Genomic DNA, 19,936 nt, shown 5'->3' with positions numbered 1-19,936 from the left:
TTCCACTCCCCATATGCATGACTTTGCACTTCTTGGCATTGAATCTCAGCTGCCATATCTTCGACCACTCTTCCAGTTTCCTTAGATCCCGTCTCATTCTCTCCACTCCTTCCGGCGTGTCCACTCTGTTGCAGATCTTAGTGTCATCCGCAAAAAGACAAACCTTACCTTCTATCCCGTCCGCAATGTCGCTCACAAAGATATTGAACAGGACCGGTCCCAACACCGATCCTTGCGGTACACCACTTAAAACCGCTCTCTCTTCAGAGAAGGTTCCATTTACCATCACACATTGTCTTCTGTCCGTCAACCAATTTGCAATCCAGGTCACCACCTTGGCACTCACTCCTAAGCTTCTCGTTTTATTCACCAGTCTCCTGTGCGGAACCGTATCAAAAGCTTTGCTGAAATCCAAGTATATGATATCGAACGTTCTTCCTCGATCCAATTCCTTGGTTACCCAGTCAAAAAAGTCAATCAGATTTGTCTGACAGGATCTTCCCCTGGTGAATCCATGTTGCCTCTGGTCCATCAATTCTCCGGACTGTAGATAGTTCACTATTCTCTCTTTCAGCAGTGACTCCATTACTTTTCCCACCACCGAAGTGAGGCTAACCGGTCTGTAGTTGCCAGCCTCCTCCCTGTTCCCACTCTTGTGAAGCGGGACCACCACCGCTCTTCTCCAATCACTCGGCACCACTCCCGTTTCTAGGGATCTATTGAACAGGTCACACAGCGGACCCGCCAGAACATCTCTGAGCTCCCTCAATATCCTTGGATGTATCCCATCAGGCCCCATGGCTTTGTCCACTTTCAGGTTCTTTAGCTCTTCCCACACATTTTCTACTGTAAAAGGATTTTCATTTATTCCACTTCCCTCCAGTTTTTTGTTGTGTAGAGATGGTCCTTCTCCAGGGTCTTCTTTAGTGAACACAGAGCTGAAGTATTCGTTTAATATTTCTGCCATTTCTTCGTCTCTCTCCACACATTGATCATTACCACCTTTCAATTTCACTATACCACTTTGGACCTTTCTCTTTTCGCTGATGTATCTGAAAAATGTTTTGTCACCATTTTTTATCTCCTTGGCAATCCTCTCTTCTGCTTGACTTTTTGCCAACTTGATTAATTTCTTTGTCTCCCTCAGTTGATACAAATATTCTTCTTTGTGCTCCTCCCTTTGGGATCCTTTATATTTCTTGAATGCTGTTCTTTTCGCTTTAATTTTGTCAGCCACCTCCTTTGAGAACCAGATAGGTTTCAATTTTCTTTTGCTTTTCTTTACATTTCTAACATATAGAGCAGTTGCCTTGGTGATTGCTCCTTTTAGATTGGACCACTGCTGATCCACATCTCTCTCGTTCTCCCATCCTTTAAGTTCTTCCTCCAGGTACTTCCCCATTTCCTCAAAGTCTGTGTTTTTGAACTGTAAAACTCGGGTCTTTGTGGTTCTTTCCCTATTCTTTTAGTGATATTAAACCATACCGTTTGATGATCACTGCTGCTGAGGTGGGGGCCCACCTGGACATCTGAGACATTATCTGCATTAGTGAGCACTAAGTCGAGTATAGCTCTTTCTCTAGTGGGTTCCAACACCATTTGTTTGAACAAAGATACTTGCATGGCATCCACTATCGCTCTACTATTTTTAGTTTCAGCAGATGGGATTTTCCAGTCTACATCTGCCATATTAAAGTCACCCACGATCACCACTTCTTCCTTCTTACCTATCTTATGGATGTCTTCAACCAGATCTCTGTCCAGCTCTTCCTTTTGGTTTGGAGGCCTGTAAACCACTCCAATATAAATGGATGCTCCGTCATCTTTTTTTAGGTCGACCCATAGAGCTTCTTCCTTGCCCCAACTTCCTTGCAGCTCAGATGCTTGGATGTTGTTTCTGACATAAAGAGCCACACCTCCCCCTTTTCTATCCTCTCTGTCCTTCCTTAACAAGTTAAAGCCTGGTATTGTTGTATCCCAATCGTGAGATTCTGTGAACCATGTCTCTGTGATAGCAACAATGTCCAATTCTGCCTCAGTCATTAGGGCCTGCAGATCTGGGATTTTATTTCCCAAACTATGAGCATTTGTGGTCATAGCCTTCCAGGTACTCTCTTTAAGGTTATTGCTTTTCCTGGACTCCTTATGAGATTTTATTTGAGATTTGTTATTCACTTCACTCTTTCCTTTTGCAGTTGTGCCACTGTTGACAGAGTTATCCATCTCAATTAGATTTTTCTTTTGTTTATGGATCTTGAAATTCTGCATGCATTGTGTTTGTTTTCTCTTTTCTGGTAACACTTCAATGTTTTTCTCAAGAACTTCTTCAGTTTTTAATATAGAGAAGGCTTTTTGTTCTTTTTGCATTCGGTACATTGTGTGTCTCCTCATCACAGGTCTAATTCTACCAGAGCCCACGAGCTCTTGCCCATGGAACCACATCCAAGGTCACTGCTAGGGAAGCTAGGATCTGCAGATAAACTCAAAAATCACCAGTCTCCTGGCCACTTGAAGCCCATACCTGGTTCTCCAACTTCAGGATCCACTGTTCCAGTAAATATACTCTGTCAGCAGCCGTATTGCACCAAGGTATACTAGGTTCTGTGACGGAAGCAAATAGCTCTTGGCAAAGTTGACTACTCAGCCTAAATCCTGCAGTAACTGAATCACTCTTTGGGTGACTGACTGACTGGCTCTCCTAGAATGATTTTGCGTGAATCAGCCAGTCATCCAGATATGGGTGCATGAGGATGCCCAATCTTCGCAATGCAACCACCCCTATTACCGTTATCTTGGAAAAGCTTCTTGGAGTTGTGGCTAGACTGAATGGTAGCACCTGAAACTGAAATTGCAGCCTAACACTGCAGAACAAAGAAAACCTTGAATTTCTTTTCAAATTGGATTGTGAAAATATGCATTCATCAGTTCCAGGGAGGTGATGAATTCCTCTTTCTGTACTGCTATGATTTCAGATCATAAGGTCCCCATCCTGAAATAAGTAATCCTCAAAAGATCATTCACTCGCTTCAAATCCAGAATAGGGCAAAAGCAACCTTCTTGCTTTTGGCACTACAAAATAAATGTAGCAACGACCTCTACTTTCTTGGACTCTGGAGAACAACTTTTAATGAAAGGAGCCAGTGCTTAGTAAATTGTACCACCAGTCAATTCTCTGAGGACTGAGGAGAGACCAGAAAGCGTTTGATACCAGACACTCAAACTCCAAGGCGTATTCCTGCTGAATTATCTCAAGAACTCACTTGTCAGAAGTGACCTGTACCCACCTGTGATAAGAAAGATAAGCGACCTCCTATCTCTAGTAAGAACATAAGAAAATGCCATACTGGGTCAGACCAAGGGTCCATCAAGCCCAGCATCCTGCTTCCAACAGTGGCCAATCCAGGCCACAAGAACCTGGCAAGTACCCAAAAACTAAGTCTATTCCATGTTACCATTGCTAATGGCAGTGGCTATTCTGTAGGTGAACTTAATAGCAGGTAATGGACTTCTCCTCCAAGAACTTATCCAATCCTGTAGGTGAGCCCCCAAGCACTCCTTGTGAAGACTTGGAGGAGGAGACTCCTGTGGAGCATCCTTGGAACACATCTTGTACTGAAAGACTTGGTTCCAAGAAAAGGTGCTCTGCCTCTGACCTGACCCTTTGTAGTTCCTCCAATTCCGCCTTGAATCTAGTTGGCCCCACAAAACAGATGACCATTGCCAGGAAGATCTGATCCCCCTACACCTTTATCTTCTCCAATTCATCCCCAAATAGTAGCCATCCTTTAAATTGCAGCTTGTTAAGCTGTATTTGGAGATATTGTCCACCTACCTATTGCACAATTAAAGAAGCCTGTGGACCATAATGATGGAGGTCATGCCCTTGGCTGCAAAGCAGGCTAAATTATACTCTGTCTGCCAAAAAATGCTATTCCTGGCTCCAGAGGTGGGGAATCTTCCCCCAGTTCCTCCTGCACTTCCCAGCTCTAGAGGCGACATTGAGGCTGGAAGTGCTATGACATGAGAATATCTTCTCAAAACTGCTGCCAACACGAGTCTGGATTTACACATAGGCAACTGCCTAGGGCACCAAATTTTGAAGATACTGTCTATCTAGGCCAAAAAGAAGTTTGCCTATGCTTTCTTTAGGGCCATATGCCAACATAGCTTCAAAGGAGCTCTGCCATAGCACCCTACCTATGGGTGCCAAAATCTTAAATCTGGCCTTGAGCCAACATATAAACTACATGTAAACTACAGAAAACGAACGCATCTGCTAGGACATAGGATGAGAGATGAATAAAATAGTAAGTACTCCTGTCTGCTCATAAGCAGCGGCATCAAAGAAAAGGTCTTCAGCCACCTCCAGCGCCTTGTAGCAGCTACATGGCTGACTACCTTCACAACTAAAGAACGGAAACCAGCTGAAAAAGAAAGTCTGCCAACTTCTTTTCTTTTTTTTTTCGAACTGCAGAGGATTCCAGCTGCTCCTGGCCTGTGAGGCTGAGAAGAGAGGAGGCCTAGTTTGTCCTCTGTGATTCTATGTCTGCAACGTGGGAACCAGCCGAGGATAAAGCAACATGCCCACCTGGAGCTGCGATCAAGATTGTAGTCCCATCAGGCGTATTTTTATTGACCCAGCCTGCAGTGGCAGACCTAATCACACACCACGGATCCAAACAAGTCTCACCGAATAAGGGGTGAGGGCTGAAAACGCCACATACCACTCCATGGACTTAAAATGGCCATGGCGTTCCATTCAACATCAGAGCCCCAGCGGGAAAAGACATCAACCGTAGAGCCCCCTCACCCTCCCGCAGATACAAACTGCCTACTCTGGAGTTCTCCCCAGCACTTGATGTGTTCAAGACACTACCTCTCACCAGCCCTGCAGAGACCGCTACTCCTGGCAAAGGAAAAATAACTTTCCTAGGCTATTTGATCAGGCTCACCTTGACTATTGAATTCTGGAATGAAAACGGCCAGGCTCCTGCTGCCATGGTCCTCCAGCTTTTTTTTTTTAATTTGTTTTTAATTATGATTGCTTTGAGATTGGAGCACTGAAAATAGATCCCTTTGGTTGTGAAGCAATGGTCCAGGTCACCCACGCCTGCTATCTCCTTTTTTTTTTTTTATATATTCATCCTAGCTAAGAATCCTTTCTTCTTGTTCTTCACTAACATAAGCCATCAGAAGTGGGGAGGAGACGGAACCATGGATGTGTATACTTACCAATGTCCCCTGCCTCCTGAACTCCAAATCTGCTCTGAGAGTGAGAGAGGCTGTACTCTCACCTTGGGAGCTACCATCACCATCCAGTAGGGTCAAGGCTCTGCTGAACTGAGGGAGGAAGCCCCGGCTACCACCTCAGGAGCCATGAACTTCAATTCAGAAAGGGAAAAACATCCTTATACCTCAGGAGGTGTAGCCTCTGTTCAGTCCTTAAACATTCAGCCTAGCTAGGCCACAGTCCACTGTATGGAATGCACATCCCCATCATCTTTTGGAGATGGAGAATACTGGCAGGCTGATGTTAGCACAAAGGTATATGAAGGGTGAAATGAACATTGATCTGTCTCCATCTGCTGGTTGCTGTGCATAACCCAAGAGTAATGGACTGACCTGACTGGATGAAGAGGAACTTGTCCATTTACCGGTTTACTTAATATTTTAATATTGGTTCCAGTATGTTCTGGGAGAGAGAATTTGTGGTGGTCAGCACTCCCAATCTTTTTGAAAAGTTGGTTACTATGGTCTGATAAATAATGTAGATAAACAGATATCACCAGCTATTGTTTTTATGATGGTGTAATTGTTTTGTTTTGTTTTTTAAGTCATGGGTGTTGAACATCAAATTAAGCCAAATGCCTTGTTGCCAACTGGGTTCTGGAGCCATGAGGGGTAAAGGGACTATGTATTAAAGTGCAGTAATGTCATTATTTATTTATTTATTTTTACCAGGAAAGGCATTAAAGGTAAATGGAGTTGTAGTGTGAGGATTCCTTATTGGTGATTGCACACACAGTAATCCTGTTGAGAACATCTTAGTGACTTGCTGCAGTTGGGATATTGAAATATTTCTAGGAGTCCTATGTGTGTGCAACATTTCAGTTGCATGATCTGAATGCCTCTCATTCAGTTTGCTGTTGGTTTCTTTCATCCTTTCTTTACAGTGGAGCTCAATTAAAATATTCCAGTGTACTTGACTTTAGTTGCTACTAATTCTGTTTACCACAATAATTTAATTCTCAGGAAAATTTGAAAAACAAAACCCTAATTCCCCTGAAACAAGTAGCCTTGTTTATCTTCTCTGTAAACAATGCTATAGACAGTGTTTTAGTATGTTACAGAAATCACCTTGGCTTACTCTGTTGTCTTGCTGCCACTCCTTCCTAAATAATAGCAATTAATCACTGTAGATTTCCTGTCTGAAAAGTAGTGAATGCTGGTTATAATACAGGTTTGAATGCTGATACATGAAATCTTCATTGTGATAACATACCTGTGCTGTGATAGCCAAATAAAATCTATGACCTCTTAAATTTTTTACTGTTGACCTGAGGGGGGGGGGGGGGTGAGGAGTCCTAGCAACTACACTTCATTGAAACCTGTTTCTTGATTTCAGAGAGGTCTAAAGGGCACCACAGTCCATGCCTCTCAGATAAAGATTATCTCTGCAACAATTGGGTAGGAAAGTAAGAGGGGGGGGGGGGGGAGGGTATGGGGAGAGGGGGAGAGGGGGAAGAAACCTGGAAAGCTTGTATATGAAAGCTCATTGCACCTTACCTGGATTTGCATGTTGGTTGGTATGGAAACCCAGAAGTCAGCTCTAAGGCTGCTGAGTCAAAATAAATATATAATCAAAATACTTCCACTTCCCTTCTATCAATCTCTCCAATACATAATTCACTGGGTCATACTTTTATCTGTGTATTACATCATTTTGCATGTATGTATATACCTTGGCCTTTGACCAGGTGAGTGAAGGAAACACTTCATTCAGCTGAAATGGCACAGATAGCTGTGCAATATTTCTTAAATGATTTCTTGCCTTTGTGCCTCACAGCACACCGGAGGCAACTCATGTTAGCCAGGTAATGCACTTCATGATACGTCTTAGTGTTACAGTGGTCTTTCTTGGTAATATGTGCCATGAGCTGACAGATTTATGGTTGAAGTATATAGCCAGATGCTAACTGTAACAAATATTTCACAAGCAAAACTTTGGCCAAGACTTCACTTGGTTTTACCAAAGTTCAGTAGTTGGACCACTATGTATTGTTACGTTTATTGTAATGTTACTGTCTCTTCTTTCTAGGCATTGGCATCATCCTAGGTGTGGCTGAGGGTGAGTTCTTCATTCACGATGCTGAGATCCAGAAGTCGGCTTTACAGATCATCATCAACTGTGTGTGTGCTCCAGATAATCGCATCTCCAGTATTGGCAAATTCATCTCTGGGACCCCCCGCCGCAAAATGCACATTCACCAGCATCCCAAGAGCAGTGAGCACGTGCTGGCTAAGATGTGGAATGTGGTGCAGTCCAACAATGGCATTAAGGTGCTGCTGTCTCTGCTGTCAGTCAAGATGCCCATCACAGACGCAGACCAAATCCGGGCATTGGCCTGCAAGGCACTGGTGGGACTCTCACGTAGCACTACAGTGCGGCAGATTATCAGCAAGCTGCCCCTATTCAGCAGCAGCCAGATCCAGCAGCTGATGAAAGAGCCAGTGCTGCAGGACAAGCGCAGTGAGCATGTGAAATTCTGCAAGTATGCTGCTGAGCTCATTGAGCGTGTCTCAGGCAAGCCACTACTTATTGGCACAGATGTCTCACTTGCCCGGCTGCAGAAGGCAGATGTGGTAGCCCAATCCCGTATTACCTTTCCCGAGAAGGAACTGTTGCTGTTGATCCGTAATCATCTCATTTCTAAGGGGCTACAGGAGACTGCTGCGGTCCTGACGAGGGAAGCGGATCTTCCCATGACGGCTGCTTCACACTCCTCTGCCTTTACCCCCGCTGTACCTGCTGCTACTGCCTCCCCTGTCACCATGCCGCGTACGCCTCGCTTAGTGAGCACCATCTCATCACGACTCAACAGTCACAGTTCTGTTGGTTCTTCCACTTCCTCAACCTCTGTACTCACGCAAGCCAGGCCCCCAGTGCCCCCGCTTCCCCCTGCCCTCCCTATTCCTACCCCTGCTGGCAACTCTCCTCTAATTGGTCGAATTAGCTTTGTCAGGGAGAGGCAGTCTCCCTGCAACAGCAAGAAAATCAGAGTGCTGCGCCAGAAGTCGGACCATGGTGCATACAGTCAGAGCCCGGCCATCAAAAAGCAGTTAGACCGCCACCTGCCATCCCCACCCACGTTGGACAGTATCATGACAGAGTACTTACGGGAGCAGCATGCCCGCTGCAAGAACCCTGTCGCTACCTGTCCCCCCTTCTCCCTCTTCACCCCTCATCAGTGTCCAGAGCCAAAACAGAGGCGCCAGGCGCCCACAAACTTTACCTCACGTCTCACCCGCCGGGCAGCCTTTCCCAAGTATGGAGGGGTGGATGGTGGGTGCTTCGACAGGCACCTTATCTTCAGCAGGTAAGGCTGAATTATTCTAGTTTTCTCACTTGCTAGAAGAAATGGGCAGGCATGGAAGGCAGCCCAGGAAGCGCAAGAAGGGAATGGGAAAAGTGCCAGTGATGTAGAAGGAAATCAGTGATGAGTGGAGCAGGAAGGGGAGAGAGAGACATTTTAACTCCTGATATCTTTATCCTACTAGCATTGTCAGGTTTATGCTTTATGAAATTCTACAGACTTCAAACTTAAAGCTTAAAACATGTAAGGGTCTTAACTCTGTTATGTACAGATATATCCTTAACCCAAATACTATCTTGTGCTTTATCCAGGAATACATCTACATTCATCATAATGCCATTCTAACTGTAAATTTAATCCCCATTCTAAGTTGTTTCAATTGCAGTTGTCTGATTTAAATCAATCTGCTTTGAGGCCATTCTTGGTAAATGGCAGAATATGAAATGTCTATAAATAATAATGGGCTGAGAATCTTTCCCCATCGCCCCGACAAATTGGCGTAAATGGGCCCTACAGGTGTTTTGAAGAGTGATGTGAGGATCAATGACCTTTCTTATTACTTTAGCCCTGCAGTTTCCTATGGGTTCCAGCTCAGTCAGAACTAGAGCTGGGATTTGGCCCCATCAGCCTTCATTTGCAACTACCTAGCCGTTTTCCCACTATTTTATAACACCCTCCCTACTCATTTATCCTAAACACTGCAAAGACCAGCTTTGACTGGGGAGAATTGGGGGGGCATGCTCCAACTTTCCCTCTGGAACTCTGCAATCATGGTATCTTAAATTCAGCCACTAGATGTTGCCATTGCATGATTACTGAGACCTCCCTTCTTTCTTCCACCTCCTTCCATCTGTTTATTGCTGGGGTTCTCAACCCAGTCCTCCAGACACACCTAGCCAGTCTAGTTTTCAGGATCTCTACAATGAATATGCAGGAGATAGATTTGTATATAATGAAAAGTGGTGTACGGAACTTGCCCTCCTGCATATTCATTGTGGAGATCCTAAAAACCTGACTGGCTAGGTGTGTCCCAAGGACTGGGTTGAGAACCACTGTTTTATTGAGTGGTGTTACAAAAGGATACACTTTATAGGAAATACGGAAGAAGAACAAGTAACTCTAGCAGCTATGTGACTGTATTGTCATCCCATCCATGTCCGTCCCACTCACTAATCACCTACCGCCCCTATCACTTCTGATTGGCCTATAGCCATACATGCATACATTCCTAAATAAAATGGAATAACAAACATGGATATTAGATTAAAAAAAAAAGCCACAGTTTTATTAACAATACATATACCCTTAGACAAACTAATACCTGAGCCAGTATGGCAGTTGCCCAAAAACCAGGCTACACCAGCTCCTCCACTGCAATAACCAAGCAAGGCAGCATCGAGCCTGGCCCCCCCCCCCCCCCCACCCTGACTTGTCACCAAGCAACAGGGCCCCTGACTTCCGGTGTATGGCATGCCATGCCCTGTGCCGCCCAAGGAGCCAGTCCACTGCTGACCTGGACCATGATGCCCACCTGCACCACATCTAAAAAAAAACCCTACTGGCCTGGGTAACTGCCATAGGCATGAGGTAGGGAGTGCACTTGCCTCATGTCCCCCACCAACATCAAGCTGCAGCAGACATCAACAACCATCCCTCTAGAGCCTCCTACAGGGGGGTTGTTGAATATATCAGCCATTGTCCGAACGTTGGACTATCCTACCTCAACAAACCTTGCCATTGGACAACCACCCATTCATGCCTTATTTGCTGACCACTCAGCTTGCAGGTTCATACACCAATCTGACAGTTGACTTTGTTGCTTCCCCTCCTCCATAGTCTTGAATCGTTCAAATTAGACAAGGAATAACATCCAACTGCCAGAAATAAGTATGCAGGAGCCAAGCAGATAACTCGGTCAAGTCACTCTTGATCCTTAAGATTAAATGCTTGCTTGATAATTCGCCAAAGTCGTTGCCCCCCTCCCCCCCCCAAACATATTATGATGGTATCAGGAGCTGCTGTCGAATCTCTCAAGTGCCATAGAAGGGGCAACAAATGGTCCAAACGCATACGTATGTTGATACAAAACGCTAGAGGTGTATATGTTATGTTCCGCAAAAGTATGCCACAGGTATCCTGATCGTTCTTGTTGGATGCAACCAGCTCTCCCATGCATAAAGCTCCAAAAGACAAGGCAAAACAGGTTGGTTTTGGCATCAGAAGCGAAGATGGATGCCAAGAGCCACCCATAGGGTCCCCAGCAGGTCATGTGTTATTGGAAGCAGTGTATAGGCCCAAATTTTCTCGACCAACCTCATCCTCAATTGGAAAGACTTGGTGGGATCTCCCATCTGCACACTTTCAAAAAGGCCAGACCTGCTAGATGTCTAACCACTGAGCCTCTGGATGCCCCCATTTCCTTGGCCGAAGAGACGTACTTACCTTCAGGTCAACTGGTACAGGGACTGGTATCCGAGCCGGTAAGGTGGTTGCCAAAGACCAAGCTAGACCACCTCCACTGCCTGCCATAATAACCAAGCAAGGCAGCATCGCGACCCAGCCCTCCCCCTCGCCTTGTCCTTAGGCAAGGGGGCCCCCCATCTGGCTCCTGCTGTAAGTTGACTGTGCTGCCGGCTAATGATCCTTTTATGAGGTCTCTGGTAATTGGCGATCAATCCCCTTCATAGGTGTTTGGGACTTTGGTTCCTGTCTCCTCCACTGTGGGTACCTGTTTACAAAATAATTCCCACTTAGCTCAGGGTAAAGCGTCTGCAACCCCCATTGCTAACCCCTGGTGCTTGTCATGCTTTAATAGTGGTATTGCTTTGTAAACCGGCTAGTAACGCCTCACTAAGTAGTTCTGCTATGTGTAGACACTTAGCATATTGACTGAGCTCGTGGGCAACCGCAGGATTGTTGCATCAGAATATGATTTGCTTATTCTACAGCTTAGTTTTCAAAGTGCAAGAGCCACAAGTGTGGTAAATAGCTCATGGAATATAACGTTCTGAATTAGTTCTGCCTCCATCCTATGGGTCTGTCCAAGGTGCGGCAGACCATACACCCTGTTAATACAGCCCGAAAACCCATCCTCTGGTGGCATCAGAGTGTATATCTAAATCCCTACTGGAAAGTGGAGGCTCCTGCCACAGAGATCACCCATTGAAGTCAGCCAGGAAGGATACCCAAATGACAATGTTGCTGGGCATGGGTCTCCAATCCAAATGAAGTGATGAAGCCTTCGTGCACTTGCGGTCACTGTGGCCAGTCTGAGAAAGATCCTTCACATGGGTATCACTCTACAGGCAAAATTCAGGCTGCCCATAATGGATTGCAAAGCTCGGAGAGTCAGCCTCTGCACACTCATGGCTTCGTTCAACATGTCCTGCCACTTCCACTCTATCCTCCAGTAAACTTGATGTGTGCCAAAGGGACTCCGAAATCTGTTCCCATAGTCTGAAAATTGCAGAAGTGGTGTAAACAGCAATTGGACTTGCTTAGGCCAGTGAATAAAAAAGTTGTCCAGATAATGTAGTTTGATATCAACCCAGGAACAATGGACAAAGCCCAATGCAGAAAAGAGCTGAAACAATTCAAAATAGGCACAAGACAGAGCAGCTCATAGGCATACATTTGTCAAAAAACAATTGTTCCCGGCATTGAAAAAACCGAAAAGTGGAAAACAGCAACATATGTCACTGCTGGAAGGAGATAAAGTGACTTGTCACAAGTAGTGTCAGTGGATGACATGGAATATGAACTCTGATACTCTCATTCTCAGCCCATTACTCTAACTACTTTACCACTCCTCCTTAATCTAGGTCACAGAGGTGTGGAAAGAAGGCCATCTCCACTGCATGCCTCCTGCTATACCTCAGCACAGGCCACTGGAGTGTGGAGGCATCTGAAAGTAAGGCAGGCCACTTCAGCCACAACATTGTTTTGGAAGCGTTGTTGTTCAATGCAGCCGTGTCCAGGAGGTCTTTATTTATTTATTTATTTATTTATTTATTGATTTAAGTGTTTTTATATACTGGCATTCGCGATAAAGTTCACATCATGCTGGTTTACAATTAACAAGGGGTGTAAAATGAAAATAACATAGAACTGTAACAAGTGAGGAGAAAGACAAGGTCTTAGAGGAGAAAGCCAGAAATTGCCACTAATCAAACAGCCACCACTCATCAATGGCTCCCACAGCAAGTGCTGTATTCAGTGCTTGGGCACTTGACAGGCAGTTACAAACCAGATTGGCCACTTCTGGAAACAGGACGCTGGGCCCAATGGACCCTTAGTGTGATCTCTGCATGAAAACAAAAAATAGCTGCTGTAAAGGGCATCTGGTGCAGCACATATGGTTAATAAGAGAATGGATATATATGCACTGCATGGTTGAAAAGCCCTAGTGTAACTTGTTTGCTTCCAACCTAGGCTGGCATGCTGGCTGGCACAATACACACCCTGCCGATGCAGGCCTGGCCAGATGAGGCTGCCGGCCCTGCACCAATTGTATTGGTAGGAGAAAGGGCACATGCCATATTGGTAGTAAGGGGAGGAATCCCACAATGCAGGGCCTAAATCAATCTCAGCCACCCTCTGCTGCAAGGCCCGCATGTCCACGCTCCCAGATTAGTGGGGGAAGAATGGACAACAATGACCACATGAACTGCTTGGGGCCCTACACCCGTACCTAGGGGCAAGTGGCTCCCACAACCTCAGCAGGCAACACCTGGCACAATCTCCAGGCAACTGAGTGAGGTGGGAACTTCATCTTCGCCGCCACATAACTGATCCCGCCCAAGAGTCTGTATAGCCCTACTAGTCCTGCGATGCCCCGGCGTCTCGATCTTGCATCCGCAGAACATCTGTGCCGCAGCTCCCTAGCGGGAAGCTGAACACTGAACTTTCACCACCTCGGCAGCAGGCCTCCACCTGAAACCTATCTGCCATCCAGAGCTAGCCCACCAACGCAGCTCACAATGGAAAGAGGAAAAATGCTGCAAAGGGGGGAAAACGCTCACCTCTCTCCAACCGTGCCAGCACTTCAATTCAAGAGGTTTGGAGTCCTGCAGCAGCCCTAAACTGAAAGTCACCGAAGGCCCTCACCCTGCCGTGTGAGAATCTAGGGCTGCGGCAAGTGCTTTCATCCCTCTTTTCCCTCAAACCAAACAGCCAAAAACTCACGGGAGACCACAGCTGCCAGCAGGACAGAGTGAGCCACATGGTGTAGGCCCTCCCTCTCTTCCCCATATGGCACATTTCGCACCGGGAGAGATCGCAAATTTTTCCATCAGTATTGCAATTCTGATTCACCGCATCAAATCCAAATTGCACTCCTTGGGGGGGGCGGCATGTGCACTGTCCACACTGTGGACGGCCGCAGGAAGATCAGCAGGCTCGGCTTCGGGCCCCAAGTAGAATGGGCCGGTGCTGAGCCTGGCACCCAGCACCCATCACAGCCTTCAACACTCCATCAAGCTATAGGCCCTCTGCTCAGAGAGGCGAGCATGAGAAGGGATTCTTCGATAATTGAAGCTTCAACCTGGGCTTGCCTGGCCTTGAAGGCATCCGGCATCCCAAAAAGCAGCAGCAGTAACCACAGCATCCTGCTGCTGACAGCTGCATCGGCAGCTCAAACCAGCTCTCAGCCGGCATTGTACTCAGGAACCCCGGCAAGAGACCCCCCATGCCGAGCCGGAGCGAAGCTGCACTAGTCCCTGGCCGCCAGAAAAACAAAGCCCTCTACAAGCTCTGCTTCGAGGACAAGATCACCACCTCCCCTGTGCTGGGACAGATTAATGAGGGCCTGGTGGCTCCGCCTGAGCCCCCCCCCCCCCCCCCCTGCTGGCGGCAGCAAGTCCCCTGGGCGAGTTCATCTGCCAGCTGTGCAAGAAGGAGTACACCAACCCCTTTTCCCTAGCGCAGTCACCGCCTTCCCAACCTCCTGTGTCCACAGAGAACTGTCCTATTTTTTTGTGTGGCTGTTGGGTACCAAAAGCATGTGCGAAGGTTGCACTCGCTGCCCCAGTGAATAGAGCCAGCTGCCTGAATGCCACATGTCACACAAAAACACCATCTTTTCAGCTTTGCCCCGAACAGGAATTGAACCCACTGTCCTGTCAACCTGCCGCACATCTCCCACCCTGGTAGAGTCATGCAGGGCTCCTGTCGAGCTGGAGCACAAGCAGCACAAGTGCCCCCAAGGATCAGATTAAGGAAGGCCTGTTGCCGGTGTCAGCAGCAATGAGCTGCTTCTGCCCTATCCTACCACTCTGTGTCAAATTAAGCCGCATTTCTCTGGCACCACGCGGCTGTTTTTGTTTTTCTATGCTTGGGCCCTCCTCCGAATGCTGGCTGTCCGGGAAAGAAGAGGCCGGATGCGCCTTGGTCGCGGTCCCTTTAAACGGGCCATGACATCAGCCTGCAACTGCTCCTTCCCCCCCCCCCCCCCAGCCGCACTACTGTCACATCATGTCGGGCTAAGGGAGGAAGTGAAGCCATGCCGCGGCTTGGCTGAACGCCTCCCCTCGCTCGCCGCAGCACCGGAGTCCCACATGCCGGACGTAACCGGGACGCCATGTGCGGCACGCGGTTACATTGTGGACTCCGGGCATGGGCCCACTTATAAAATCTGGGAGCCTGTTTACCAAGCTGCATTAAAACTGCATGTTCCCTGTGGGATTTACTAAACTGCAGAACGTTTGTAGTGCAGTTTAGGGAATCCTGCATTCCCGTGGCTGGGAATGAATGGAAGTTACCTGTGGTGCTGAATGTCCTTGCATTCCTAGCTGCCCTGTGCTTCAATACTTGAAGGGACAGCTAGCTCAAAGTTACTATCCCCCACTCCCAAACAATCCCTACCCCCATAACATGTCTTCTTCCTCCTCATACTGTTCCCTTTGGTTATTACCTCTTATGCCAAGGTCCAGTTTTGATAAAGGACCCAGGTCAATTTTGTCTTTTGGCCTGGTCCTTGAAAGGTTTTGCATGCACCTTAGCACAGGGGCAGCAGTGTGAGAACTGAAGCTCATTGAAATCAGAGCCAGCAACAAATCACTATTCCCTACCTAATTTGTTGTCTAAAGAGAAATTTAGTCTTATCTGTTAATTTTCTTTCCTTGTATCATGCTAGATCAGTTCAGATGCGTGGGTTTATACCTTCCTACCAGCAGATGAGGCAGTGAACCACAATCTTTTCAGTGGCATTATTATTGCTATAATGAGCGGTGCAGAGGAGGCACTTATCAGTATCCTTATGATAAAGCATTGGAGTAGGAAAAGATACCTAGAAAAAAAAAATCTAACAAACACTCTAACAAGAGCGAACCCTCCAACAGTAATCTCCATCTCAGCATTCGTCCAGAATTAGAAGGGGTAAAAACAAGATATAGTAGCCAGGATAGCACTCAAGAGAAGCCTTGGGCTTTTTCCAAGAAGAGAGAGAGCCTGAACCTTTCTGTGAAGCCCGATGGCTCTCTAGCATGGACTAGAGAACTGCAGCTGCTGACTTCCAGGAAGGGTCTTGGACTAATTTAGCAGGATTCAAAGATGAAATTAACAGGTAAGACTAAATTTATCCATCTTTATCATTCTGTCACACTTGTACAGATGCATGGGAAGTACTCCAGCCAGTTTTAATGGGTAGGAAGAAGACGGGGCTTCCTTGAGAAAACCAGTCCCAAAAGCTGCATCTGCCTTAACTTTCACATTTAATCTGTAATGTTCAGTGAAGGAACTTAAGGAAGATCAAGTGGCCGCCTTTCAGATGTCTTCTTGAGTAATTGCTGAAGCCTCGGCCCACGAAGAAGCCTGTGCCTTTTCTTGAATGAGTATAAAGTGATTCTGGAACCTGTAAACATCTCAGCAAGTATGTTGAGTTCTTCATCTATCTCACTGGATCAAAGAGATTATTTTGATGCTGCCTCTGCCGCGAGTTCCACTAAACATCACAAACAATCCATTGGCCTTCCTGAAAGGTTTATTCACCTTTACATTTCTGAGGTGAATTCAGCATATATCGAAGAAGTGAATAGATCTCTTTTCTAAAACATTCCCCCCCATCAAGAAAGCTGGGAGAGATTGGTTTAAATGAAAATGGAATGCAACCTTGGGCTAGAAGGACAACACTGGATGAAAAGTGACACACACTGCAAGGGATCTCTGGAAGATAAGGCCTGTAATTTTGGAATATGACCAGCTAAACGTATAGATACCAGAAACCTATAGATATTGTTCAGAAAAGCATGGCTAAAAGGTTGAAAGGGGGGACCCCAAAGCACACTAAAAATCAGATTAAGATTGCACTGGAGAACCAGGGCTGTAAAGGGAGAATGAAATTTTAACTCTACAAAGGAAACCGGCCACATCTGGATGTGAAGCCACTGATGCCCCCTAAATCTGACCTCTATATCAAGAGATCACTAACACCTGAATCTGAAGAGAATTAAGGACTAAGTAGTTATCCAATCTCTGTTGTAAAATAGTCAAAACTGTCAGAATGTTTGCTTGCCAGGATGAAACAGCCTTGCAGCAAACTTAAGATACTAGACCCCCAACATAAGCCAATTAATTCAAGCTCTTACAAGCATTAGGTAAGGTTAAAATCCTTGCTGCAAAATACACCTTACAAAAGATGAGGTTTCTCAAGACCTGCAACAAGATTAAAAAAAAATAAATTTCTCCATTCTTACGGAAGAATGTATGAAGTTTATGATCTGGTCAATCTGATTCATTTGACACCGCTTCTAGGTCATCAGCTATAGCTATTGGGACTAGGAGACTTGCCTGGCTGACTGCATCCGTTATCAGAGACGATGTGTATAATCTGGTTGATGGTTCAGGTACAATTTGGAGACAAAATGAAGGAAGCAGTGAATGACAAAGGAACATTGTTGCAAATACCCTGCCAAAAACTATGGTGTGTGCGAGACATAAATCTTTTAAATTAAACATTACAATGCTCTGCAAACTTTTAACATCAGCTACAGCAGACAACTCATTCAAACACTAGATTAACAACCCTCCTATAAGAGGCAATTCTTTTACCCTGAAAAGAAGTATCAACCACACTCCTACAGACAGCATAGTTTGCAGGAAAATCAACTTTTACCCCATGAACAATAACCTAAATCTTGAGGTAGAGACAAACCTCAACAAAGGCAAACTCAGCTGTTACTTTAGAAACCTAGTCCTAACTTTTGACTACCAGTTTCGTGCTCATGCTCATGAATTTCAGAGACTTGCAGTGGAGGAAGGTTCAAGTTTTTTCTTCCCCAATGGTCAATCATTAGCACTGAAAATTGGATTCTCCAGATAATTCACAAGGGCTCATGTTTAAACTTTCACTCCCACCTTAGTTTCTGTCACAATCTTATCTCCTTATCCAGATCAATTCTGGATTCTCAGACAAGAATTAGAATCCCTATTAATCTCAGAAGCACCAGAACCTGTCCTTAGGAATGGAAAAGAGGGAAGGGATTTTACTCTAGATATTTCCTAATTACAAAGAAACCCAGAGACCTTTGTTCCATACTAGACCTCAGAATTGTAACCTCATTTTTCAAAAAAGAAAAATTCAAGATGAACTCCTGGCTGACAACCCTAGATCAAGATTGCTTACATTCATATACCAATCTACAAATTATACAGGAAATAACGTCTCTTCTCTTCTCCCTAGATGACTACCTGTATCAAGTTCTTCCATTTGATTTAGCAGTGGCTCCCATTTGATTTAGCAGTGGCTCCTAGGGTTTTTAGAAAGTGCTTAGCAGAGATAGCTGTCCATCTCAAGAAAAGCAATGTTCTAGTCTCCTTATTCTCAGATGACTGGCTAATAATGAGCAGATCCTATGATCAGTCCAAGTGAGACCTATCCTGGAAATATTGTAATTCCTGAAATACACAATGAATTTTGAGAACTCAATTATTATTTTTTTTTGTCATTTTAAAAACTCTAATCGTTTTTTAATGTATTTCTTGGAGTAAGAGTTTATCTGAAGGCTTCTTTACAAAGTTATGAGTTAAGGCCTTTAGTATTTAAAGTAATTATTATCCAAGTCATCTGCATATTTCTTATTCTGTTGTCACTGGGAGGTTGCCTTCCCCATTCTGGGGTTAGTATGTAGCTCAACTGTTTCCTAAATTCCTTCGTCATAGTGCAATTGTCGATATAACTTATCACTTTAGCACTACTTCTGTGTTGTCTGGGTAAGGATTTCTCAACACAGTCCTCGGGACACACCAAGCCAGTCAGGTTTTCAGAATATCCTTGATGAATATACATGAGAGAGAGATTTGCATGCAGTGCCTTCATTGTATATAAATCCTATCTCATGCATATTCATAGAGGAAACCCTGAAAACTGGGCTGGCTAGGTGTATCCTGAGGACTGGCTTGAGAACAACTGGTATTAGAATAACAGACCAGCCACCTGCAAGATCCTCAACTGTCCACTTGTGGATCCCCAAAGACAAAGATGAAGAACACCAGCATAAAAAGAGAAAAATAGAAAAAGATTATCAGAAAAAATATTAGAGAAAAGACACCAAACAAATGAGTCGTCTTCAAAAGGAACAAAAACATTATAATTTTGTTTTATAGTTTGGATTTAGCTCATGTGTTTGTAGCTCAAAGTGAGTTACGAAGAGCCTCAGTGGGATTTGGCTTCCTTGGTTCTCAGCCTACCACTCTAGCCACAAGACTACTCTTACACTCCATAAATGATAATAGTGATGTGTATTGGGGGATTTTTTTTCCGTTTCTTGGTTCAGTTCAAGTCCCCTGCAGGTAATTTTGTGTTTTCTGTGGTTCGAGATTTTTTTTTTGCGGATCCCAAATTTCGTGTTAGTGCACCCTAACATGAAATATGAATTTTTCTGAAATTTTGGAAGAATTTACTTTGTTTCAGGGGACTCCTGAACCATAATGAATTGAACAATTTCGTTGAATTTGTCTAATTCATTTAAACGAATGCACATCTCTAGATAATATAAACAATTCAGATGGAAAAAACTTGTCTTGCATCCTGATAATGTAACCAGTAAAGTAGAGTATAAGAAATCTGAGGAAGTGGCTCTCGAAAAATAAACATCTGTTTAATCTGGTCATACAGTATAAGACATGAAGTTACACAATTGTATTTTAATATCCCACCATTATCTCATTTCTCTATCAGAACTGAGAATATATAGTTTTAATCAAATGCAGCAGCAAATAGTCCCTTAGCGCTTTACACCCCCATCCTTTACTTGATTCAATACTCCTTAATCATAAGGAATATAGTAGAAAATATTTATTGAATTTAAACTTTTTTATTGGCCTGATTTTTTCCATTTTCTTTTTTT

At 44.9% G+C, this 19,936-nt stretch overlaps 1 protein-coding gene across 14 annotated transcripts in view; it reads left to right on the top strand.

Annotated features, from left to right (window-relative positions):
- Positions 1-19,936, top strand: part of DCAF1 (DDB1 and CUL4 associated factor 1) — a 466,661-nt gene that overhangs the window by 298,444 nt on the left and 148,281 nt on the right. For all 14 annotated transcript variants that reach the window (XM_029599562.1, XM_029599550.1, XM_029599554.1 and 11 more), the window contains one exon: positions 7,319-8,597. In XM_029599562.1, coding sequence (XP_029455422.1) covers positions 7,319-8,597 — 1,279 coding nt within the window. The remainder of the gene's footprint in view (positions 1-7,318; positions 8,598-19,936) is intronic.

The sequence above is a fragment of the Rhinatrema bivittatum genome, chromosome 4 (assembly GCF_901001135.1).
Source record: "Rhinatrema bivittatum chromosome 4, aRhiBiv1.1, whole genome shotgun sequence".
Lineage (NCBI taxonomy): Eukaryota > Metazoa > Chordata > Amphibia > Gymnophiona > Rhinatrematidae > Rhinatrema > Rhinatrema bivittatum.
Note: the sequence above shows the minus strand (reverse complement) of the source record. Positions and strands in the feature narration are given on the sequence as shown.